This window comes from Gigantopelta aegis, chromosome 10 (genome assembly GCF_016097555.1).
Source record: "Gigantopelta aegis isolate Gae_Host chromosome 10, Gae_host_genome, whole genome shotgun sequence".
Lineage (NCBI taxonomy): Eukaryota > Metazoa > Mollusca > Gastropoda > Neomphalida > Peltospiridae > Gigantopelta > Gigantopelta aegis.
This window is the reverse complement of record NC_054708.1, coordinates 85,612,994-85,639,563: the sequence shown is the minus strand read 5'-3', so window position 1 is coordinate 85,639,563 and position 26,570 is coordinate 85,612,994. Positions and strand designations below refer to the sequence as shown.

At 36.6% G+C, this 26,570-nt stretch overlaps 1 protein-coding gene across 4 annotated transcripts in view; it reads right to left on the bottom strand.

The window, feature by feature from the left end:
• The window catches only part of LOC121383163 (kinesin-like protein KIF14), a 95,138-nt gene that overhangs the window by 47,200 nt on the left and 21,368 nt on the right, over positions 1-26,570 (bottom strand). For all 4 annotated transcript variants that reach the window (XM_041512991.1, XM_041512993.1, XM_041512990.1 and 1 more), the window contains exons 2-11: positions 25,710-26,277; positions 21,581-21,835; positions 21,034-21,124; positions 16,628-16,726; positions 16,079-16,162; positions 14,379-14,486; positions 8,579-8,695; positions 6,982-7,109; positions 6,562-6,660; positions 3,404-3,477 (exon numbers count right to left, since the gene is read on the bottom strand). In XM_041512991.1, coding sequence (XP_041368925.1) covers positions 3,404-3,477; positions 6,562-6,660; positions 6,982-7,109; positions 8,579-8,695; positions 14,379-14,486; positions 16,079-16,162; positions 16,628-16,726; positions 21,034-21,124; positions 21,581-21,835; positions 25,710-26,227 — 1,573 coding nt within the window. In that variant the 5' untranslated portion in view covers positions 26,228-26,277. The remainder of the gene's footprint in view (positions 1-3,403; positions 3,478-6,561; positions 6,661-6,981; positions 7,110-8,578; positions 8,696-14,378; positions 14,487-16,078; positions 16,163-16,627; positions 16,727-21,033; positions 21,125-21,580; positions 21,836-25,709; positions 26,278-26,570) is intronic.

The window sequence follows — 26,570 nt, the reverse complement described above, 5'->3', positions numbered from 1 at the left end:
GGCTTCTGTCCATTAATCAAGGCTTCAGTCCATTAATCAAGGCTTCATTCCATTAATCAAGCCTTCATTCCATTAATCAAGCCTTCATTCCACTAATCAAGGCTTCATTCCATCGATCAAGCCTTCATTCCATCGATCAAGCCTTCATTCCATCAATCAAGGCTTCAGTCCATTAATCAAGCCTTCAGTCCATTAATCAAGGCTTCAGTCCATTCATCAAGGCTTCATTCCATTAATCAAGGCTTCAGTCCATTAATCAAGGCTTCAGTCCATTAATCAAGGCTTCTGTCCATTAATCAAGGCTTCAGTCCAGTAATCAAGGCTTCAGTCTATTAATCAAGGCTTTATTCCATTAATCAAGGCTTCATTCCATTAATCAAGGCTTCATTCCATTAATCAAGGCTTTATTCCATTAATCAAGGCTTCAGTCTATTAATCAAGGCTTCAGTCTATTAATCAAGGCTTCATTCCATTAATCAAGGCTTCAGTCTATTAATCAAGGCTTCTGTCCATTAATCAAGGCTTCAGTCCATTAATCAAGGCTTCATTCCATTAATCAAGCCTTCAGTCTATTAATCAAGGCTTCAGTCTATTAATCAAGGCTTCAGTCTATTAATCAAGGCTTCAGTCCATTAATCAAGCCTTCATTCCATTAATCAAGCCTTCAGTCTATTAATCAAGGCTTCAGTCCATTAATCAAGCCTTCATTCCATTAATCAAGCCTTCAGTCTATTAATCAAGGCTTTATTCCATTAATCAAGGCTTTATTCCATTAATCAAGGCTTCATTCCATTAATCAAGGCTTCTGTCCATTAATCAAGGCTTCAGTCCATTAATCAAGGCTTCAGTCCATTAATCAAGGCTTCTGTCCATTAATCAAGGCTTCATTCCATTAATCAAGCCTTCATTCCATTAATCAAGGCTTCAGTCTATTAATCAAGGCTTCAGTCCATTAATCAAGCCTTCAGTCCATTAATCAAGGCTTCATTCCATTAATCAAGGCTTTATTCCATTAATCAAGGTTTCAGTCCATTAATCAAGGCTTCAGTCCATTAATCAAGGCTTTATTCCATTAATCAAGGCTTCAGTCTATTAACCAAGGCTTCATTTTTGTTTATTTAAAAGAAAAATTAGATTCTTTATCTCCTTCCACAATGTGATTTAACAATAATCAAATGCAGTGGGCTTAAGGATATTTATTATTTCATTTTACACATACAATGAATTTTTTACCTTCCTTAATATGTAATAATTACCTTTGTAAGCCTTTTCAGACAAACATTAAATAAGAAAGCCATCAATCCAATAGTAGTGAAATATTTCCATCACACTTACTCCTAATCCTGATATCTGACAACTCATTTTAGATTGTCACAGGTATTGTTCACTTTTTCTCATTCATCAGACTGGAGCTGGTATTGTTCACTTTTTCTCATTCATCAGACTGGAGCTCGACACGGTAAGACGTGTTTGTTTCGCTTGTGCACACTGCACTTGCTTTCGTGTGCTCGACTTGGGGATCCTTCATTGCATTGTTTTTGTCAGCGAAATGAAGTTTTCTACTGGGATGTATGCGGCCATTGGAACTAATTGAACACTGGAACGCTTCTCGTTTCGACAGCTTGCACCACCAGGTTGGATTCTTTTTTAGCGAGATTCCTTACCTCCACGTCATTTCTCCGGCTGAGTATGTCGACTTGTTTTTTCGTTTCTCGTATAACGCCACGGTTGTTCGCATTTAGTCTCTACATGTCCGAGCCTGTCCTAGCAGCACTGGAAGATTGACCGCCCCACTCTAAGAAGAAATAGGAAGCGGGGTCGGCCCCTACTACTCTTTTCTAGACTTTACTTTGCTTTATAGTAATACCATCTCGTATCCTCTGGAGTCGGGCCCGTCCACACCACCATACCAACCCATGACGACCGGACTATACCCTAGTCTGATACTCTCTCTCGTTCAGACGGATCCGGCTTCTCAAGATCTGTATTTCAGCACAGCATTACACCTTCAACCTCTAATGACTGTCAATCTATGGGTATTCTTGACGGGATGCAAACCATCTCGTCCCTATAAGCTGTGCACCCAAATGGCCTTAACGAGGCCACTTACGTGGACATATCGATCGGACTTTAAACTTTTAGATTTGCGTTCAAAATTTTATTTCGATCCTCTCTTCTTTCTCTCATTTAATTTTGGACTGTCCTTCTAAAATGCTCCAAATTGTATAAATATTCGGCCGAGCAGTGAATTCTTTTTATTTTTGGCTTGTAACATTTTCTCTCTCTTTTTAATTTATTCTATTAACTTTTTTACTAATTGCTATTTTAAAAATTCTGCCCATTTTCACCCCCCTAACCCCCCCCCCCCCTCCATCCCGAGTCAGGCCACCGATCTTATCGGAGGTCGGACTCGGGATGGGCGTGTTCGAAACCCTAGTGGTATATGGGCACGTTAAACTAGTTATCATCATCATCACTTTTTCTTAACCTTTAGACTACTGGATTAATTTTTAACAAAAACCACGTTGAGTGGGTACAAGTTTATAATTTTTACTCACATATATTCACTTACATGTTTTATAAAAACATGAAATAAAGTTCATATATTAATCGGCAAGTATTATTTTCGTGTCTTTTTTTGTAATTTTTATTATTTTAGATCGGCTAATGGTGATTAAAATTAGGCAAAAAATCGAAAAAGTTGCGTTTACTTATGGGCATCTGTGGCCAGTTGTCCAGTATTTATGTCCATTATTCCCGATAACAGTGGTTTTCTGACCAGAATTTTTTTTTAAACCCGAACTAAGATTCATATTGCAATATTTGGTAATTTTTGTTGTTGGTAAAATGATCAAATTTATTATCAAATTAGCTGTCGCAATCAGCTATCGATCCCTGAAAATGACCGCGACGTGCCGCCATTGTTGCCAAGCGAAAATACTTGCCGAAAACCACTTTTTGAACTCAAAATTTCAAGGTATTTTCAATTGAAAAAATCAAAACAAAAGCCACCATTTAAAAAAAAAATCTTTTTTCTTTGATTATTTTTCCGTTTCCGGTGAGTGTCGTGTGCAAAACGGCGGGAAATATGAATTGGGGAATGCACTGTATACATTGTACAGTATATCGACTGATGTGACGTCGGGCGAGATATCTCGCCTGCAGTAGTCAGAAGGTTAACTAACTCAAAACTATAAAAACTAATTTTAAAGTCTTTTTGTCGCAGCAGTGCAGATGTGGTTTTTTTCATGAATTTACAAAGCCTATTTATCTTAAATACAGGTGTCCTTACACACATGCAAGACATAAACATGATTTGTAAATTCAGCCCTATGTGAGATGGTTATGATGAGTGGTGCGTCAGTATAGGTTTCAAACAAAGTGCTGTGTGTGTACGACATACCTCTGATGATCCGCGCCTTGGGGTCCTCGTTGATGCGCACCATGTTCACAATCGACCTCGCCTGCTGGGCATATTTACACATCAGTTAAGGTAATAACAGGCAGGTGATACCATGGAAAAATAAAAGCTGAAGATACCTGTTAAGGCCAAACTTTACCTTTACGTAATGTATATATTTGTTTGTTTATTATGCATGCATGTCTTTGTTTACGTTTATGACGTCATGGTAATTCCGTTACGTCATTCTTTCCAAAAGATGTTTGTTAATTCCAAAAGAATGTGGTACGCTGACAAATACGGTATGTATTACTATTTATAACTTAGTTTAAAATGTTTAAATAAAATATTGCTTAGTCTTATATTAAGGCGAAATAAGCCTATACATATAAATGTATATGTATTAAATGGTATATGTATTAAATGGTATATGTATATAAATGTAGATGTATATAAATGGAAGGCGCATTGTATTACTTATATTATACTTATTATATATATATATGTATTATACACGTGCTAAGGGTAGATTATTGTTTCATTTGATAGTTGCGACATGCATGCATTAGATGTTTGTAATGTCATAGAGGTTATGTTGGCTTCTAACAAATACTATGTTTGTATAAATCAATAATAGGCTATTTATAGTATATTTTGTATATTTCAGTCAATCTGTTGCTCTCGGCAAATAAAGTTTTCCGAATTAAGGCTCAGCATTGATGTTCAAATGTCGTCCCACAATATCTTTAAAAACCTAAAATCTTTATCCTGTACTTAACTAATGGTCATGTTTCAGCATCAAATGCAATCTCTTTTTTAAAATTAGTTTGTGCAAACACAAAAAGAGAGCTGAAATGTAATTTCTTTAAAATATATCAGATCGAATTTACAAAGCCTGTTTATCTCTTACACGCTTCTAATTTCATACAGTGACAATGCTTAAACACCTGTTTATCTCTTACACGCTTCTAATTTCATACAGTGACAATGCTTAAACACCTGTTTATCTCTTACACGCATCTAATTTCATACAGTGACAACGCTTAAACACCTGTTTATCTCTTACACGCATAACACTTAAACACCTGTTCATCTCTTACACGCTTCTAATTTCATACAGTGACAACGCTTAAACACCTGTTCATCTCTTACACGCTTCTAATTTCATACAGTGACAACGCTTAAACACCTGTTCATCTCTTACACGCATCTAATTTCATACAGTGACAACGCTTAAACATCTGCATTTAAGAAGAAAAACAGGCTTCGTAAATTAGGCACATACAGTCCTACATACTTATTAAAATCCTAATAAATTACATCTTTGTAAAAAGATATCTGTGTGCCGAGTGTTTAGTTTGTAAAAGTTGTTAAAGGATATATGAGTGTGCCGAATGTTTAGTTTGTAAAAGTTGTTAAAGGATATATGAGTGTGCCGAATGTTTAGTTTGTAAAAGTTGTTAAAGGATATCTGAGTGTGCTGAGTGGTTAGTTTGTAAAAGTTGTTAAAGGATATCTGAGTGTGCCGAGTGTTTAGTTTGTAAAGGTTGTTAAAGGATATCTGAGTGTGCCGAGTGGTTAGTTTGTAAAAGTTGTTAAAGGATATCTGAGGGTGCTCAGTGTTTAGTTTGTAAAAGTTGTTAAAGGATATTTGAGGGTGCTCAGTGTTTAGTTTGTAAAAGTTGTTAAAGGATATCTGAGGGTGCTCAGTGTTTAGTTTGTAAAAGTTGTTAAAGGATATCTGAGGGGGCACAGTGTTTAGTTTGTAAAGGTTGTTAAAGGATATCTGAGTGTGCCGAATGTTTAGTTTGTAAAAGTTGTTAAAGGATATCTGAGTGTGCCAAGTGTTTAGTTTGTAAAGGTTGTTAAAGGATATCTGAGTGTGCCGAGTGGTTAGTTTGTAAAAGTTGTTAAAGGATATCTGAGGGTGCTCAGTGTTTAGTTTGTAAAAGTTGTTAAAGGATATCTGAGGGTGCTCAGTGTTTAGTTTGTAAAGGTTGTTAAAGGATATCTGAGTGTGCTGAGTGTTTAGTTTGTAAAAGTTGTTAAAGGATATCTGAGTGTGCCAAGTGTTTAGTTTGTAAAAGTTGTTAAAGGATATCTGAGTGTGCCAAGTGTTTAGTTTGTAAAGGTTGTTAAAGGATATCTGAGTGTGCTGAGTGGTTATTTTGTAAAAGTTGTTAAAGGATATCTGAGGGTGCTCAGTGTTTAGTTTGTAAAAGTTGTTAAAGGATATCTGAGTGTGCTGAGTGTTTAGTTTGTTAAGGTTGTTAAAGGATATCTGAGTGTGCTGAGTGTTTAGTTTGTAAAAGTTGTTAAAGGATATCTGAGTGTGCCAAGTGTTTAGTTTGTAAAAGTTGTTAAAGGATATCTGAGTGTGCCAAGTGTTTAGTTTGTAAAAGTTGTTAAATGATATCTGAGTGTGCCAAGTGTTTAGTTTGTAAAAGTTGTTAAATGATATCTGAGTGTGCCAAGTGTTTAGTTTGTAAAGGTTGTTAAAGGATATCTGAGTGTGCCGAATGTTTAGTTTGTAAAAGTTGTTAAAGGACATATGAGTGTGCCGAGTGTTTAGTTTGTAAAAGTTGTTAAAGGATATCTGAGTGTGCTGAGTGTTTAGTTTGTAAAAGTTGTTAAATGATATCCGAGGGTGCTCAGTTTAGTTTGTAAAAGTTGTTAAAGGATATATAAGTGTGCCAAGTGTTTAGTTTGTAAAAGTTGTTAAAGGATATATGAGTGTGCTGAGTGTTTAGTTTGTAAAAGTTGTTAAAGGATATCTGAGTGTGCAGTTTGTAAAAGTTGTTAAAGGATATATGAGTGTGCTCAGTGTTTAGTTTGTAAAGGTTGTTAAAGGATATATGAGTGTGCTGAGTGTTTAGTTTGTAAAAGTTGTTAAAGGATATCTGAGGGTGCTCAGTGTTTAGTTTGTAAAGGTTGTTAAAGGATATCTGAGGGTGCTCAGTGTTTAGTTTGTAAAGGTTGTTAAAGGATATCTGAGTGTGATGAGTGGTTAGCTTGTAAAAGTTGTTAAAGGATATCTGAGTGTTTAGTTTGTAAAAGTTGTTAAAGGATATCTGAGGGTGCTCAGTGTTTAGTTTGTAAAAGTTGTTAAAGGATATATGAGTGTGATGAGTGGTTAGTTTGTAAAAGTTGTTAAAGGATATCTGAGTGTGCTGAGTGTTTCGTCGATGTGTTGATGGACTGGACTGATGGTAGCGATCATCGCCGTCTTCGAATTCCCTCCCAGGCTCTCCTTCAGCAACCTGCAGGTCATGGTGAATAATTAAAAACATGACAGAGATTCATATTGAGTATAAAGTGGTTGTTTATTTATATTATCCCTCCTGAAAATTAGGACTTCTGGATATATCTGGAATAGAGTCAAAAATAAGACGGAAAACAAAAGATGCTTATGAGCTGATTATCAGAAAAATATACATTTTAAATTGCATTTGTTGCATGCTTCCGGTCAATTTTGAGCTTTCGATACTAGACTTAAGGTGGAAATTAGTACTGCTGTAGCAAGTGTTATGGATTCTAAGATCTCCTAACAAGGGCTGATAATACCAGCATTCATATCTCACCACGTTAGAACGGAGTCTCGATATGGGATGAAGATCTTGCGTTTCTTGCTCGTCATAGTGGACTGTTCAGACAGAAGTGAGATCACTTTACCCAGAGTCATCAGAGACTTGTTGATGTTAGCACCTTCCTGAAAGCAAATTTTACAATACATAACATGCATTTATTACATACCTTCTATTTAGTTTTCACAAAAACGTTTTTTTTTACCTTAATGTCATAAATACACTGTCTTAAATCTATTAATAAATCCTCCTTTCATGGATTTTCTTAATGTTAAGAATCATACTCTGCAGCAATCTTGTGTAATGTTTCAAATACGATGTGACGTAATTTGTAAATCAGACATGACATCAGTAATAAAAAGGTGCTAACGCCAGTAAAAATAAAAAGTGAATTCCCCATTTACAAGTTCCGGTCCAGATTACACATATGTGTGATACAAGATACATTTATCACACAGTTCGAAAACGTCTTTATCAGATTGAATAGGTATGTAATAAAATCCAAGAAACAAACAAACATCATTGAAACCTACACAGTGTAAAACACATTCAACATATAGATGTTAAAGACTTTATCAGTCATTAGACATTTTCTCTCTCTCAGTCTCTGGGAGGGAAAGAGTTAAACCAAACAACTTTTACTTCTTACAAGCTCTGGTAAGTGACACAAAAGTTATTTCACGAGGGACATAAACTTGATTATAAAGAGCACCAATTTTAGTATTCAATTTATTTCACAAGCTATTTTGGCCTCTAAAAACCTTTGTTTTTTATATACACACAAATACTGTGCATCAGTGTCCAAAAGTTAGTCTTGAACAAAAGACAATACATGCATTTTTGGAACACATGAATGAAGTTGTGGTGATCCTTAAGGTTGTGACTTTTAATTTTAAAACAACAATCTCACCAAGGAAATGTTTTTTATTTAACGATGCACTCAACACATTTTATTTACGGTTATACGGCGTCAGACATATAATTAAGGACCACATAGATATTGAGAGAGGAAACCTGCTGTCGCCACACCATGGGCGGCTCTTTTCAATTAGCAGCAAGGGATCTTTTATATGCACCATCCCATAGACAGAATAACACATACCACAGCCTTTGATATACCAGTCATAGTGCACTGGCTGGAGCGAGAAATTGCCGAATGGGTCCACCGACGGGGATAGATCCCGCCCCCGATCTCACCAGTTAACCAATTCACAGGAATTTGAAGCTGCTTTAAAACTCAGGGCTCACCCTGTCTATTACCAAATTAGCCATTTGCTAATTTTTATACAAATTGGCTACAACATTTATTCTTTGGCTAATAAAATATTCCATAAAGTAACACTTTAATAATTGAAACCCCCCCCAAAAAAACCTCTATATATATCTGAAACCAAACCAGAATTTGTTCCACTGAGCCCTGAAAACTGAGATGCAACAGCATGACAGTTCAAATGAAATACTGTGGTCTGCTAAGAAAAAAGCACCTGTTCGTCTTAAACAGAAGGTTCAACTATTCTAAAACGACAAGATAAAGCTTTGTTGATGGTTGGTTTATAAACCTGAGTGAGTGTGCAACCTGAAGATGAATACTCACCCTAAGACGCTCTCCTGTGGTCTGAGCTTGGGACTGCCGCTCACTGCCAGCCAGGTCGACTAGGTTGATCTTACTGTTAACAGAACTGTCGTGATCCTTGCCTTCCAGTCTCTCCGTCTAAAACATTAGAAACAACACAGTTTATGCAAGGTTTTTCTTACTGTTAACAGAACTGTCGTGATCTTTGCCTTCCAGTCTCTTCGTCTACAACATTAGAAACGCTGTCCATACAATGTTTATATTAATATTAATAGAACTGTCGTCCTTTTTTTCCAGTCTCTCTGGCTGAAAACGAACAATACTTCTTTACACAAGGTTTATCTTGCCGCTAATTGAACTACCATCATTTTTTCTTTCCAGTATTTCAATCTAAAGTCTGAACCAAATTGTTAATAACTACAATAAATTACTCTCCTACCTTTAATTACCCTTAAATTTCCCCCAAATTTTGTCCAGACACAAATTGTGCAAAATCCATTACAGGAACACAAACTGGTTTTTTTTTACAATTTATGTTGGGACAAAAAGAGGAGAAAATCTAACTGTAATTAAAGGTTGGAGAGTAGTTGTTAACAATTTGGTTCAGACTTTAAAGACAAACAAGGTTTATTTTGCTGTTAATAGAACTGTCATGATCTTTTTAGTGAGAATGGAGAAAACTTGAGGTGTTTTCTCTTTTATAGATACATCAGCTGTCCTCAAACTAGTGCATATACCCCTATGGGTAGTAGTCTGGTCTGAACATCCCAACAGCCAATGGGATGGCCTAAAATTCTTCTACTGCACACCCATTCCTGTTCCAGTCACCTGACTGTAACTTCCTTCTTTTCCCAGAGGGAATCGCACGGAGAACTGGAAACTGGAAACGGGGAGGCCGGGAGGGTATAAACCCTTGAGGACAGGTGATGTATCTATGAAAGAGAAAACACATCAAATTTTCTCCATTTCTTTTCAACATCATTTGTCCTCAAACTAGTGCAACATTCAACAGAAGGCGGTGGGTTCCGTACTCCAAAGATGCACACGTCTTCTCAACATGGACCGACAGGAAGCCGACACAGGTGGATGAATAGGCCATAACCGTATGTTAGAAGTAACAGCAGTGATGGTGGCATCCGTCAGCCGAGTGGAGGAATGATCCCGCGTATACGTATAGAAATGCGATCTCATCATCCAACAAAGGGCTTCTGACAGGGTGGATAAGCATAGCCACCAGGGATGCAGGTGTTAGGTAACCTCCCAATTAATTCTTGGATCCAGAACCAGTGAGATGAGGTCCCCAACCTTTCAGTGATGCATCGACAAATAGATGGTGAATTACTTGAAATGGCTGCAAAGAGACTCCGTCTAAAATGTTCGAAAGAATCGGCCACCAATGGAGACTGCGTCACAGGTCGTCGGAAAGGCTTATCATCAATGTGATCAAATGATTCAGGAAGACTTGCAGGCGACGTAACTGTAGACGATCTCTGAGTTTCATGTCTTGTGCTGACATCAAGTGACGCAACAGGCTCTACCAAACATGGAATGTCAGTTGGCATCTAGCTCTGAAGCTACGTCAGCAATCATCGAGCCTGCCGCTAATGACTGGATAACTACGTCGTCGGGTGCTGTATCAGTTGCTATCACAGGGACTGGGCCCTTCCGGGTTTGTGCCGGAGTGTGTGGCAACTATATGAGCAGCTCCTATACTATGGCCAGGCAATCCTTCATGGACATTCGATCAGCCAAATCAATATCTTCAATGAGAGACTGATGGGAATCATCATTAGGAAAGTCCTGTAGGAGCCGGGCACAAGCGTGTCGATCTCAGATGCTGGAAGGACGAGGAGATCTAGACCATGGACGGTCCCGGTGGGACCCGTCAGATCCCCGTGACGTCTGGTATCCGTGGATACCAGCAACGATCACGACTCCGATGGCCCGTGGACGGCTTGCTGTAAGCTCGAGATGAAATCAAAGACTTTCTTGAAGTAGCTGACAGGCGACCATGGTGGCAGTCATTGCAGCAAAAGTCTCCTGCAGCACACTAGGCAAGAGTGAGTTCAGGATCTCTGTGACGGAGTCAGTAATGGAAGCCTGCGGTGGTGCTGGAGCCATTGCCAACTGAGTCTTCTTAGCCCGCTGGGCGATGACCTGGAGGCAGTTGTTGAACTCTGTAGGAACCAGTGGAATGCACAAAAGACATCTCAAGTCCATGCCGCATGGTGGGCGGTAACCTGGACAAACATCATGTGGGTCTCCTCCCACCATAAACTTTTAACGTATAACTCGAGTAGAGCTAGTGTTTGTAATGATAAAGCAAACACATGAGTCTGTACAATTCCGGTAAACAAGAAGCCGCCATTTTAAAAATGGCAACCAAAACTGTTGAGAATTAATAATTTGGAAAGAACACTTTAATAAAGTGATTACAAGCAAAATAATTGTACAACAATAAAGCAACAACATTTAGAAATGTGTTACAGATGTTAAAATCTCAAATACACCAAGCAAAAAGGATAGATGCCTCAGATTACGACGGAGCGAAAAACAAGAACGTTCGAACAATAAGAGAGAAGGAAAAAGAAGGAAGTTACAGTCATGTGACCGGAACAGGAAGGGGTGCACAGTAGAATAATTTTAGGCCATTCCATTGGCTGTTGGGATGTTTGGACCACACTACTATACTCAGGTGAATATGCACTAGTTTGAGGACAGGTAATGTTGAAAAGAAAACATGATACAATGGCAGCAAACTGAGGACAGTGTTTATAATGACACACTCACATTAATCTTTAGTCAGTTACATTTCATATTTATCTTCTACTACAATGCTTCTGATGACACTTTATTTGGATGTGTTTGCTTTTTAGTATCATGATATACATCTTTTTACTTCATCGTGATTATTGGAGACCGAATGTAGACATAAAATCGGAGCTACTGTCAAGTACTGCATGTAAATGTGTATAGGTGAATGGTTTCTGTTGACATTCAGTAATCATTGTCACTTGAAATAATTTCAGTGATTGTAAGATGCATTCTGGTTGAAGATTGACAGGACTGACTTCTGCTGTGGTTTTCTCTAAAACTAATTAGCAATTGTTAACAAAAATGGACTGCAGACATTACTGCATATTGTTTCTGATGTGTTCTTTTCTTCTGAAATAATTTATGAGAAATTATACATATATATTATGTGATATTTTGTATTTTTCAGTTATTTAAATATATATATAGAGAGAGGTAATTACCAGAGTGTTTTTCGGTATCGTCAATATCATATGTTAAGATTACAAATTGTATTATGCGATCCTCTGGCGAGCATAATACATTATTTTTATTCTTAATATATAATATTGATGATACCGAAACACACGACAGCGGTTGCAAAACAAAGTACTAGTAGGCGTTGGAACTGACAGAGTAGGAGTTGGGGGTTTATCGAGAGCTACAGACACTCAGTAATGGTGGCAAGTGGGGGGTGCTCTATGGACCGGAGTCTGTTACCACAGAAGTGTGCAATGTAGTCCACTTGTAATGCATATAGTTGGTGAAATTGTTGGCCCAGGAATAGAACAAGTATGACTGAGTGGTTTTCCGTTTTAAAAACAAGCTATTTTCCGTTTCATGTTTTTGTAAATTCCGTTTCATTTCCATTTCAGACTACAATATGCAATTAACAATTGAACTAACACAAGTTGTGACAAATTAAAGTCCGAACCAAATTGTTAACAACTACAATAAATTACTCTCCTACGTTTAATTGCCGATACATTTCCCCCAAATTTTGTTTAGACACAAGTTGTGAAAAAAACCCATTACAGTGACACAGATTCCACGTACGAGATTGTAACGATGTTGCCAGTGTCGACTTCGCTGCGATAGCATAGGGCAAAATACATGCAGTTTTCTGTCGCCTGTCATTTTGTTTCCTTATGGAATACTCTTCAAGAGGGGTGACAGCCTCCAAAGTATGTGTCATAAGTAATATAAAATCAATTATCTCTAGTGGTATCATTAAAAATAATAATAATAATAATAATAAAATTAATATGACGTCACTATTTGTCATTAAGTCAAAGTAACCCTACATATTAGTAGCGAAAAATAAAAGCAAAGGCTACAATTATAATAACTACATAAAGCATGATTGTCTAACAATTAAGTGCCCTGCACTTAGGGTTCACAAAACATAAACATTTATTTTTTCATCTTTGTGACAGTCTAACGTAGTCTGCAAATTGAAGTATGCGCATGACACAGCGGAAATAAAGTAACATTGCAATGTTCAGCCAGCCGTTTTTTGCTAAACGTTTGCAAACACATTTTGACTGGTGGTTCCAGAAATGGTCATTCGGTTTAATGTGTAGCGTAAAAATCTGTCTTCCAAGACAAGCGTTAGCGACAAACCGCTGGCTAAACTTACTCCTGGAAAAAAAAACTGTCCCATCTGCGCAGGCGCAACAGACTAAGCAGTAAACCAGCCCCAAGTTCTGCCAACAAACGTTTCGCTAACGTTCGCGAAGTATTTGATTGGTTCCCAATGTCACCATTTGGTTTACCGTGAAGCGCATAATCCAGTCTAGCGTTTACCAATAGTACTGCGCACGGGTCAATCATCAGTTTACAGAGTGTGGCAATAGTAAAATAGTATTAATTTTTTGAACTTTGCAGAATGTAAATTCCGTTTGACAATGGGAATTCCATCCGTTTTCGCTAACGTTCGCGAAGTATTTGATTGGTTCCCAATGTCACCATTTGGTTTACCATGAAGCGCATAATCCAGTCTAGCGTTTACCAATAGTACTGCGCATGGGTCAATCATCAGTTTACAGAGTGTGGCAATAGTAAAATAGTATTCATTTTTTTAACTTTGCGGAATGTAAATTCCGTTTCACAATGGGAATTCCGTCCGTTTTCTGCGATCGCGGAAAATCACTGGGTCTACTGTGCTCATGAATCAAAACAAAATATATTTTAAAAACAAAGGAAATGAGCAGTAACGGACGCTGTATTCGTGGGAAACTCAAAGTTTTCCTGAAGAAATTAACCCATAGAAGCCGAGCTATACATTCAGACAAGAACCAAGAAAATATGAACTGGAGTCTGAGCAACTGTGGCGAAAATAGACGTCGGAAATGAGGGTAGTAAACGTCGCATGCGACGCACGACGCCTTGTTTTGCAACCACTACACAAGGGTAATAATCTCTTTATCATATAATCTCAAGCTTAATACGTGTTTCTGTAAACTGTACATGCAACTTTAATGCCAGTCTGCCATTACAAGATATTCAAATGACGTAAGAATATGTGGCGCGATGTCTTTTTGAATGGAAGTGACGTCAAACTTGAATGACATCATTTTGGATGTCCTTACATTAAAATAAACTAGTGCATAACGTTATTTGTTTTCTGAACGCTGGACAGCTTTCAGTGTAAAATTGCTATTGAAATGTTTTGATTTGATGACTGAATGCATATGTCAATTATAAAGTGTCACCCTAGTACGTTTGCTAAAATGTCAATAAACCTAGTGCCGTGACCTCGATTAATTTACATCTAATTTGCAAAGTTATCAAATTCTTAAAGTATGTGATCTGAAAAATATCAAATACTTTGATTGCACTGAAAATGTATATTATACGATAAACATAATTATGTCTGTAATTTTTTTTTATAGTGATGTGAATCAATCATTATTTCATGCACTTACTTTTGATATCCAATGGCAGAAGTCTGTACTAGGTTGCTGTTAAACATTAATTCATTAAAACAGAAATAAAATTTTAAAAATTAAAAGTTATTTCGACTGACCCTGGTCTGTGTCATCACTATGGTGAACACTGAATGTGAGCGGCTACTCTTGTCATTCATTCCAGTTGCTGCAGTGGCTCGGTTCTTGTTGCCAAGTGTGATCCACCCCTGTAAGATAACACATTTATCAAACAGGGTTGAAACTGAACTTAAAAACTGTAGCCTGCAGAGGCAGTTCAAATAATTTGTTACTGGACATCATATCACTTTAGTGTGATGCATATGTACATTAGCCAATACTCTTATTTGTTGGAAACAGGGCTCGAATTTATCACCGGCCCTGACAGCATTTGCCTAAGGTCATGAGCCTTACCTATGGCAGTTTTTGCCACTGGATGAAAATCATTACACATTGGTTGAAGGGCTAATGTTTTTGTTTTTTAAAATCTTTTTGTTACAAACAAAAGTTATTTGATTAAAATTGCTGTCAGTAGACTCAAAATTGCTGTAATCAAGGATTTTCCCTATGGCAGAAACCTTTCAAACTGCCATAAGTAAAACAATTCTGTCGTTCGAGCCCTGTTCATGTAACTGGTTGTTGTGTACATATCTTTTTTACTGTATGATATTTTTCTTGTCAAATTTTGGCCAACAGAAAACCTTAATCAAAAAATCTAAATAATCAACATCAGACTCACAACGGATTAAAATAAAATAATTTGCTTAAAATTGTTTGATATGAATACACTCACAGGTACAATTATGACTAAATTTTCATTGTTCTGGGACCTATAATTTGTGAAAAATAAAACTTCAAAATTTAACAAAAAGTTAAACAAAACATACAATTGCCACATTTGTGTTATACTGACTGTATTAAATGCACTGTTGTAAAGCATAGACATTAGACTGTTACAAATCATAAAACCACTCATTTTCAGATGGTCCTTGATATACAGTCAAACCTGTCCTAGCATCCACCTGTACTCAGCGGTCACCTGCCTTAAGCGGCCACTTTTTATTCCTCCCAAACGATTTATAATGTAAATGCACCTATAATAAGCTGTCATCTGTCTAACGCGGCCAGCGGCCACCTAAATCAGATCTCAAATCGCTAAAATACCAGTATTAAGCAACCACAGTAAAGTTTTACTCTTATATAAAAGGGATATTTTAACAACAGCGATAAGGTGCAGCTAGTACCCATTCAGTCCTGGCATCTCCACTGTGTATCTATTAAGGAAGTATGACTGGCATGCATATAATTGCCTCTGGGCAGGCTACGCTTGACATTTGTAGATTCACTTACTATGACAATACATCGCATGAAGTCGGAATTAAATAATTAAATGGAAAAAGAAAACAAACTTGTGGAGAACGGTTAATTTAATACATTCTATTTGCATTATTTCTAAAGGAGACGACATGTCAAAAGTTGATTTATAGTCAACTGTGAAGCACACATCTGTTGATTAGCAGTACAGACGGTAAAACAAGAAACAACAACAAATGTTTTAAAGACTATATATGTAGCAACCTGTACTCAGCGGCCACTTTTATCTACTCCCTTGTGTGGCCGCTTAAAGACAGGTTTGACTGTATATACTTTTTCAAAAACAATTTGCCAATCTGCTAACAATATATTGTCTAGCTTAATCAGTGAGTTGTTCACAGGATCCCAATAAACAGAATGAAAGAAGTACATGTAATGTTCCGTGTAGCCAAGAGAATCAAAATATTTCCTACATAACGTACGTTACCTCAACATCTTCAAATGAATTCACAACAAACGTGGACAGTCCCTCGACATACGGACCAAGCACTGGATGTTCGCGAACTTTCAGCTGAAATGTACATTGTCTTCTTCTTTATATACTAATATTCAAGTCATACAGTATTTACAAAAGTATCTAACATCTATAACAATATTGCATGTATATAAAAATAGATAAAGTAGACCTTAGATAGCAGGGAAAATTTAGTTTTCAAAATCTTGATTAGCAATATTTCTAGTCAATTAAAATGTTCTAAAATGGTGTAGCGATCACTGAAACTTGTGTAGTGAATTGAGACAGGATACTGAAAAAAATATTCCCTGGTGAGTAGCAAAAATAGCATGCCCTTCTTGTACAAACTATCAGTGGTCTGTTTAACCTGGCATTAACAAATAAACTGAAGTATTTAACTAAAATGTAAGGCAAACTTAACTAACAATTCCACTTTTATGTGAAACAACACCAAATTTATGGCATTAAATCAAATTTCACAAATTAATAAATGAACACTTCACTCAAATAAGTAAAACAAACCGTAGCCTTCTTCCCTCCTTTGTCCTTGGAGGACGCTAGCAAGTCGTGGATCTTCTCATTGTAGATTTCAAAGAAGCTGATCTCCACTGCGATCTTCACCTGTAACAGACAGTGTATAGTTCAAAGAAGCTGATCTCCACTGCGATCTTCACCTGTAACAGACAGTGTATAGTTCAAAGACGCCGATCTCCACCTGTAACAGACAGTGTATAGTTCAAAGAAGCCTATCTCCACCTGTAACAGACAGTGTATAGTTCAAAGAAGCTGATCTCCACTGCAATCTTCACCTGTAACAGACAGTGTATAGTTCAAAGAAGCTGATCTCCACTGCGATCTTCACCTGTAACAGACAGTGTATAGTTCAAAGACGCCGATCTCCACCTGTAACAGACAGTGTATAGTTCAAAGAAGCCTATCTCCACCTGTAACAGACAGTGTATAGTTCAAAGAAGCCAATCTCCACCTGTAACAGACAGTGTATAGTTCAAAGAAGCTGATCTCCACTGAAATCTTCACCTGTAACACAGTGTATAGTTCAAAGACGCCAATCTCCACCTGTAACAGTGTATAGTTCAAAGACACCGATCTCCACCTGTAACAGACAGTGTATAGTTCAAAGAAGCCAATCTCCACTGCGATCTTCACCTGTAACAGACAGTGTATAGTTCAAAGACGCCAATCTCCACCTGTAACAGTGTATAGTTCAAAGACACCGATCTCCACCTGTAACAGACAGTGTATAGTTCAAAGAAGCCAATCTCCACTGCGATCTTCACCTGTAACAGACAGTGTATATTTCAAAGACACCAATCTCCACCTGTAACAGACAGTGTATAGTTCAAAGAAGCTGATCTCCTCCTGTAAGAGACAGTGTATAGTTCAAAGAAGCCAATCTCCACTGCAATCTTTACCTGGAACAGACAGTGTATAGTTCAAAGAAGCCGATCTCCACCTATATCAGACAGTGTATAGTTCAAAGAAGCCAATCTCCACCTGTAACAGTGTATAGTTCAAAGAAGCCAATCTCCACTGCAATCTTTACCTGGAACAGACAGTGTATAGTTCAAAGAAGCCGATCTCCACCTGTATCAGACAGTGTATAGTTCAAAGAAGCCAATCTCCACCTGTAACAGACAGTGTATAGTTCAAAGAAGCTCATCTTCACTTGTAACACAATGTATAGTTCAAAGAAGCTCATCTCCACCTGTAACAGACAGTGTATAGTTCAAAGAAGCCGATCTCCACCTGTAACAGACAGTGTATAGTTCAAAGAAGCCAATCTCCACCTGTAACAGTGTATAGTTCAAAGAAGCCAATCTCCACTGCAATCTTTACCTGGAACAGACAGTGTATAGTTCAAAGAAGCCGATCTCCTCCTGTATCAGACAGTGTATAGTTCAAAGAAGCCAATCTCCACCTGTAACAGACAGTGTATAGTTCAAAGAAGCTCATCTTCACTTGTAACACAATGTATAGTTCAAAGAAGCTCATCTCCACCTGTAACAGACAGTGTATAGTTCAAAGAAGCCGATCTCCACCTGTAACAGTGTATAGTTCAACGAAGCCAATCTCCACTGCGATCTGCATGGGATAAGTAATCTAAAAAGGTTATTAACTGAAGTTATGCCTATCAAAACAAAAAGCAACTATAAATGTCATGAAATAAATTAAAAATAAAATCATTATTGTAAATTTTACAGTGGCCTAGGCTACTAGCCTCATTTAAAATGTATATTCTTGCTTTCATTAGGGATTGGGAGGGGACACATGTTAGTTCTATCCGCGAGCTTCTCTAGCTTATCAGAAATGACAGATTTAACTTATTGCTTTGTTTGAGAAATCAAGGCTACTGTTAAATCTTGAAGTAAAGTATTTAAAATAGCACCTGTTTTATTATACAGTAATACACACATGTAAAAAGTTGAAAGTTGGTTTTGTTTAACAAGACCACCTGTGTACATTAATTAATTAATCACAGGCTATTGGATTTGAAACATTTGGTAATATTTGTAGAGAAAACCCACTACATTTTTGCATTAACAGGAAGGCATCTTTCATATGCACTTTCCCATAGGAAGGACAGCATATGCCAAGGCCTTTGATATACTAGTTGCGTTATGACATGTATATAGTCTAGATAGATCCACTGTGTTATACTGGCTGCAAATTTAGGACAGTCCATTAAAGCTGCATCGAGACAGGTGCTTGTTGAAAACACCTCTTTGTTAAACCTGTGTCTTCATTGTTTTTTATCATTGCTATTAATGAGTAAAATATATTGGTGAGAACATCATGTGTTATTTATGATAACACATACTTGTTTACACATGTACATGTGTTAACAATTTCAAGACATACGACTGGCTGCTCCTAGGTGATGACCAGGTCACCAATGTCATACGTCGGCAGAGCCTCGCAGCATTCGCCATTTTAATCGTTGCAGATAAAGCCGATATCTTAAGACAGTAACCAGTTATTCCCTATATACATATATATTTTTTTTAATTTTTTTTACGTTATGCTCAGTTTTATTTTTTAATACTGGTACAGATATTTAAGTTGTGATGGCTAGAGCAAATGTTCTTTTAAATTAAATTGAAAACCAGGGCGTGCTTATAAAACATTTAGATTCAAGACTAATGACATCACTCACATAGTTTGTATGTCATTGCCATGACATTAAAGCCTCAGACTCTACAAGTGTTATAAGCACAGAGCCTGGTGTAGTATACCTCGGATAATCACTTAGTTATATACATTACTTATAGGTTACACACTTAAAAGTTGAAACTAATGTTTTATAAGCACAGAGCCTGGTGTAGTATACCTCGGATAATCACTTAGTTATATACATTACTTATAGGTTACACACTTAAAAGTTGAAACTAATGTTTTATAAGCACAGAGCCTGGTGTAGTATACCTCGGATAATCACTTAGTTATATACATTACTTATAGGTTACACACTTAAAAGTTGAAACTAATGTTTCATAAGCACAGAGCCTGGTGTAGTATACCTCGGATAATCACTTAGTTATATACATTACTTATAGGTTACACACTTAAAAGTTGAAACTAATGTTTTATAAGCACAGAGCCTGGTGTAGTATACCTCGGATAATCACTTAGTTATATACATTACTTATAGGTTACACACTTAAAAGTTGAAACTAATGTTTCATAAGCACAGAGCCTGGTGTAGTATACCTCGGATAATCACTTAGTTATATACATTACTTATAGGTTACACACATAAAAGTTGAAACTAATGTTTCATAAGCACAGAGCCTGGTGTAGTATACCTCGGATAATCACTTAGTTATATACATTACTTATAGGTTACACACTTAAAAGTTGAAACTAATGCACAGTAAAGTGCTGACTTATGTCTGTCAAGCATATCTAAGAACATAATAAATGTACATGTGAATGTACATTTTATAATAGCTGACAGTTATATTTGTTTGAGAACTTAACATGTCCTGTACTGGATTGTTCTAATTAAAAAAAGAAGAAGTTTATTTTGTTTTACATCATTGGAGCACATTGATCATGTTGTAATTAAATACTTAATTATGAAATGTTTTGGATTGTAAAGTGTCAGCCATTCCAAAACAAAACATTATTCATATCCACAATGTACTCTCCAGGGCTCAAACGTACCAATTTGTCTCCCACAGCAATTTTTAAAAGAACTGCCATGGGTGAAACAGCTCACTGACGGCAATGCCTATAGCATTTTTTAAAGTGACATTTTCAGCAAATAAACATGACTGAAAGATTATATTGCTGTATATAGACATATTTCAGATGTGAAAATGTTAAATACTGGCTGATAATGTACACCAGGTGTATACATTTTGCCAGAGTGATGCTCTTTCTGTACAGCAATGTATATCTTAACGACTGCAATTACCATCGGTGCCATTGTTAAATTCGAATCCCGACTCTATAATACAAATGTTATGAAATTAGTACTAGTCAGTTTACACTGGTATTATATGGTCACAAAACATAAGCTGTATTTATACAGTAATTATGTATAGCTCTTTACAGTTGGGATGTACAGTGACAAAACAAACACAAACATATTTGGTATAAATTAAAATGCCTTTCCCCAGTACTAAGTTACGTTGTTTTCACAGTTCACTGGGCATCACTGGTAGTAACTGGTATCTGCAGTTCCTTTCAGTAACATTTTATTTGATATATGGGTCATTACCTTGGCGCAACTAATAAAATGTCTTTAAATTGACCTCAAATGAGTATTCTCTTAAATGGGTGCAGAAGAAACACTATGTTCTTATATCTACATTTGTGTATTTTGATTCCGACAATAAATAATATCATCTGCACATTAAAATACATAACATGATAAAGACGTAGCATTTGGGTTTATAACAAACCATTTTCTTGTCCCTGGAATGTTCGACCCGAGAGAACAGCTCTTCACAGAATCTGGGAATGATGCCCACTTCACTGCCATGGCCCATCATACTGAAAAAACATCTATAGAAATATAGGTAAGACAAGCTTCTAAACATTCTTGTTTTTCTGTAGCCACATGTGCAGAGAACCAAAAGTATGTTAATATTGGTACAAATAATAATAATAATAAGCATTAACAAGTGTAATGAAAATAATGTCTTCGTATCACATCATCTTTCACAAAATTCAGCCTATTGAGAGAGAGAGAGAGAGAGAGAGAGAGAGAGAGAGAGAGAGAGAGAGAGAGAGAGAGAGAGAGAGAGAGAGAGAGAGTTAAAATAAATATTCTTTTTCGATGATCACAGAAAATCATCTGGCTCCGTATTCATAAACGTACTTAAGTCAATGTATGATACTTATTTATGTACTTTAAGTATGTATTTAGGTATCATACATTGACTTAAGTACGTTTATGTATACGGAGCCTGGTGTACATTTTGAATATCACCAAGTTAGTAGTCTGACCTGTAACTTTTCCCGCTGCCTGTCTGACCGTATGCGAACAGACACGTGTTGTAGCCCTCGAACGCCTTCGCCAGTAGCGGTTTCGCCAGCTGGTTGTACACGTAGCTCTGACTGGCAAACTCTCCGTGCACCTTGTCACACGACCAAAACGAAAAGTCATACGTGAAGCGGTGAGCACTGCCGCTGTCTGTCGTCACGGTGGTTTCGTTGCCACACATCGACACAACGTTATGGATACTGGGGTCAGACAGCTCCCTGGGAAACAGAAATAAATACTGTAGAACTCCATGCCAGGAACAGCACACAATGACACCATATAATACATGCACATGCCAAAATGCACAAGTACTGTATACATAAAATATTTTTTAATTCATGGTTCTTCTATATTAATATTATTATATGAACGCCATACACTGACATTGATACAAAAGCCAAAATACTGATATTACATATAAACACCAATACCCTAATCACTATCGCCTATAAAATATTTTTCCCCCTTTCAATCTGTTTCAAAAACAACGTAGTATTTCTTTTCTAAACTGATTAGTAACTGTCATTAAAAAAATAGTTTTAAATGTTTTCTGCACACAACACATACACTAGCCAACCAGTACTGATCTATAAGCTGAAGTAAAATTGATTAACACCAGCATTTTGTTTTGATAATGTATCTTCAAGAAAAGAATACCACTATACATGTATATAGATGTATATTAAAGGTCCAGGCTTGTCGAAAACGTAATTCACTATTGTTTGGTATCTACGTATACCTTTTATAATATATATCAAGTATCAATAAAACAAATTTTAAAAAAGTTAACCGTTTTTAGCAATAAAAGTCGTGTTTTCCGCATTGCTTGACAAAATGCTCCCGACTCCAAGAGGTAAGTCACGTGACCCTGTGACGAGGTATGTGGCATACTCTGAACGCGTGATTGTGCACAGCCTTTCACACACGACCTGACCTTTTCACACATTTGGCGGCACGGGTGCCATGTCCCCCCATAAACTTTTTAAAAACTTTTATAAAATCATACATATATACTTACATAGTATATGTACCCCACTCCCCCATATATGGGTTTGTCCCACCCCCATATACAATCCTGGGTACGCCATTGGAGGGTACTAAGACTAGAATAATAAAAATATGGAAATATGGAGCCAGTATTTCATAATTAATTACAAACTTTTTCTGTGTCTATATATATGCTTTGAACAACTTGTCTCTGGCTTGTATCCCTCCCCATCACACACAAAAATGTGCAACCCACATTTAGGACAGTTGAAAATTACTATTATCATTTTCAAAATCAATTTTTATTTTATTGAAACACCACTGGAGCACATTGATTATTAATCATCGGCTACTGGATGTCAAACATTTGGTCATTTTGCCATATAGTCTTAAAGAGAAAACCTGCTAAATGTTTCCATTAGTAGCAAGGAATCTTTTATATGCATCATCACAAACAGGATAGCACATACCATGGCCTTAGATATACCAACCAGTCTTGGTGCACTGGCTGGAATGAGAAATAGTCCAACGGGCCTGACGGGAATCGATCCCAAACCGACCGTGCATCAAGAGAGTGCTTTACCACTAGGCTACATCAGCCATGTGTAGACATTTTCAACAACATAAAAATGTATCATTTATCATCTTAGAAACAAAATAAATGTGACCAATGGACACAAAAGCATGTATGTATATATAAAGTAGTTTTATTAATCATGTAGGTTACATTGCTGGTTATTTCAGGGTACACTGACAAACCGATGACCATGCTGTGTTATGGAGTGATATCAAATCCATCACAACTTTCCTCCATCTTGGACTTGAACATTCCCACCTTTCTATGTTCCAACTTTTAAGCATCCAGACATCGAAGAAGCCATAGCTACACACATTGCTATATCCATAATTGCACATATTTTCCACTTTTGCATCTAAAACAGAAAATTGATGTTTGTGTTAACAATCAGTTTTAAAATGTTTTGATAGCACTGAAGATGTTACATAAAAGGCACTCACGTGTCAACAACTAACACACTTGCATGTATAGTCCAAAAAGTGTTTATTAAAATCCTACATGTAACTATATGGAATGACTAAACTGATACATTGTTTAATTCAAGGCTATTAATATTAGTCATGTTCCAATGAAGGATTATAATCAATTTATGTTTGCTTCTACCAATATGATAATAGATAATACAAATCCATAATCAATTGTATGGGGAAATGTTAATGTTTAAATGTTCCTTCAGTTTAGATGTTGGAATTAATGTAAATATGTTGGGGTTGATTTGTTTTCATATGTACATAAAGAAACAATAAATTAAATAGTTATTAAATTGTAGGGTATAGATACTGGTGAATACAGTAGGTGTTCAATTCATTCTAACTGATTGTGTCAGTTGTTTGTTTAATAATTATGATCAAATCCATACACACCTCCAAACCCCCAGACACATTTTTTTAGTCCAATAGCCAATGATTAACAGTGTTCGAAATAAGCACTTGTCCTTTTATCCTAACATGTGAAAATGCAAGGCATGACCATTTGTTAGCAACTTATCTTGAGGGCTGTGTGAATGTGTTCTGACAGAAATTACCTCAAATTATGAATTGGTAACATCTTACCATATAATTTATAAAATTATACATCATGGGGATATAGATTTTTAAGCTGGAGCTTGTGAATAGAACTATTATTTAACAAGCATAAATAAATACTGACATGAGAAACAAAACTAATTTCACCTCCAGGGATAATACAAGATACAGAGAGGGGATGTTAAATCAGTCTTTCGTGTAAATAGTTTTAAATATGTCACTTATTCATTGTGATAATAAATTTCTTTATGTATTTTGTCCTTATATAATCAAGTGATAATTGAATTTTCATATTATATAGCAGGGCTAGCTCTGGCACTTGCCAAATTCACCAATTCCAAACACAATTGGCAAATTATATTTTAATGTTTCAAAATAATTGAACTTTTGTTAGAAAATAACTGGGTTTCTTAAACATTTTAAGCTTGATAGATAATTTGGTGAAATTTTCTGATGACCCAGAACTAGCCCTGTATAGGCCTACAGTGTGTACTAAGTAATATATAATCATGTAAATAAATATTCAAATGAAAATGTCAACAATCTTGTCCTGTTTTCTTTTGTACACATTATTATTCATTATAAATAATGAAATCTGCATGTTGCCAACTTACTTGTATTATTACTAAGTTTTTTGAGCGATTGTGGTAGCCTACATGTTTAAATACATATATACACGACAATAGGTAACCATTGAAAATATCTAGACGGGGATATTTTGTCTCACAATTTGACGCTATATTGGCTATAAATTAATTTAGAATGGAAAACCCCAACAATTTTTGACAATATATACCATCTCTATAATTAAGATAAATTCCAATTTTGTCTTACCAACTTTCAAGATCAGTGAGTAGTGTTCTGCCATCTGGGTCTTCTTTGTTTACCACTTCAATACGTAGTCATTTGGCTTGCTGGATCATCATTGTTGTATTCAGGCACAAATTGATAGGGAAGTACTCCTAACAGATTTTCTCCTTCCTCACCAATCGAGGTACCATTAGAGTAGATGGACAAATGTGATAAAACCAAAATGTCCAAACTAGCGTCTGTTAAGAATCAGCTGTTTTTCGAAAAAATCATTCTCTGCTGTCAGCATGTTGACCTACTAACAGAATAAGTGGAATCCGCTGCATGCTACGTCACAGGTTTGATGCACTACAAATCAGCCCGAGAAAAAAATGTCCCAAACATTTTACAAAAAGTAACTTTATTAATAATTGGGATGGGGTTTTTTGAATACTGTAATGTTTTTATATACTGTGTATTAATAATGTACCATAAGCCTGGACCTTTAAAATACTAATGCTGAGGCAAATTGGTTCTTTTCAGAAGCAAACCACTGTTGCTTCAGCATTTCTGTTTTTGCAGCTCTAGGTTATTTTCTGAATTGCAAGGGCTTCACACACACACACACACACAGATAGACACAGATACATACACACAGAGATAGATAGACACAGATACACACACACAGACAGACAGACATACACACACAAAGACCTTTGATTGGGAGGTCGAACCCGAACAGCGACCATGACACTGGTGCAGTCATCATCATCATCGAGGTCGGTGCTGTCGTCATAACTCAAGTCAAACTTCCTCGGTGTCTCCATCTGCACGACTCGATAGCAGTCGGGTGTGTTGAACATCTTGCTCTCCAGTGTGTGACGCCGGCTCTTTGTCGGTGTTCCATTCGGTGTACGGAAACAGTCGGTCATCGTTGTAAAACTAGCCGTCTTTTCCTCAACAGACAAAATCTCACTTCTAGCACATTCTACTTTCGTGGTTTTCGGCGTGCTGGGAACCTCTGCGACATCTTCAGAAAACATCAAGTTTTTCTTCCCATCGGATTTGCTGTTGACAACTTTGAGTGCGGTGATGTGATCAAGTTTAATTCTGCCAGTGGACTGTGTGCCACCGATTGATGTCTCTATAACATCCTCATCAAACGTGACACTTTTCACACCTGCAGGTGACGGGCAAGGTTGACAGTTTGCTCTTCCCTTCTTTGTCTCCATGTCATCATCTGTGCTCCAGTGTCCAATTTCTAGTATTAGTAGTCTAGGTTCTAAAAATAAAATAGAGGATGTAATTTCACAAAATAATTCAAAGCTAATACATATACAGACCTGTACAAGCTCATCAAAATCAGCCCATTTAAAAAACCCACAGTCAATACATGTCCCCTACCGGGCCCAACACATTTTCGTATCTTCTTAGTAAAAAAGCCATAACTCAAAAATGGGTAAATTGCTATACAAGTCCAATGTGATCTATAACTGTACATGATAAGGCTATATATACCAGGCATGTGATTGAAGCATTTCTAAAAAAGCTGAAAATGATACATGCGTGCCGAAG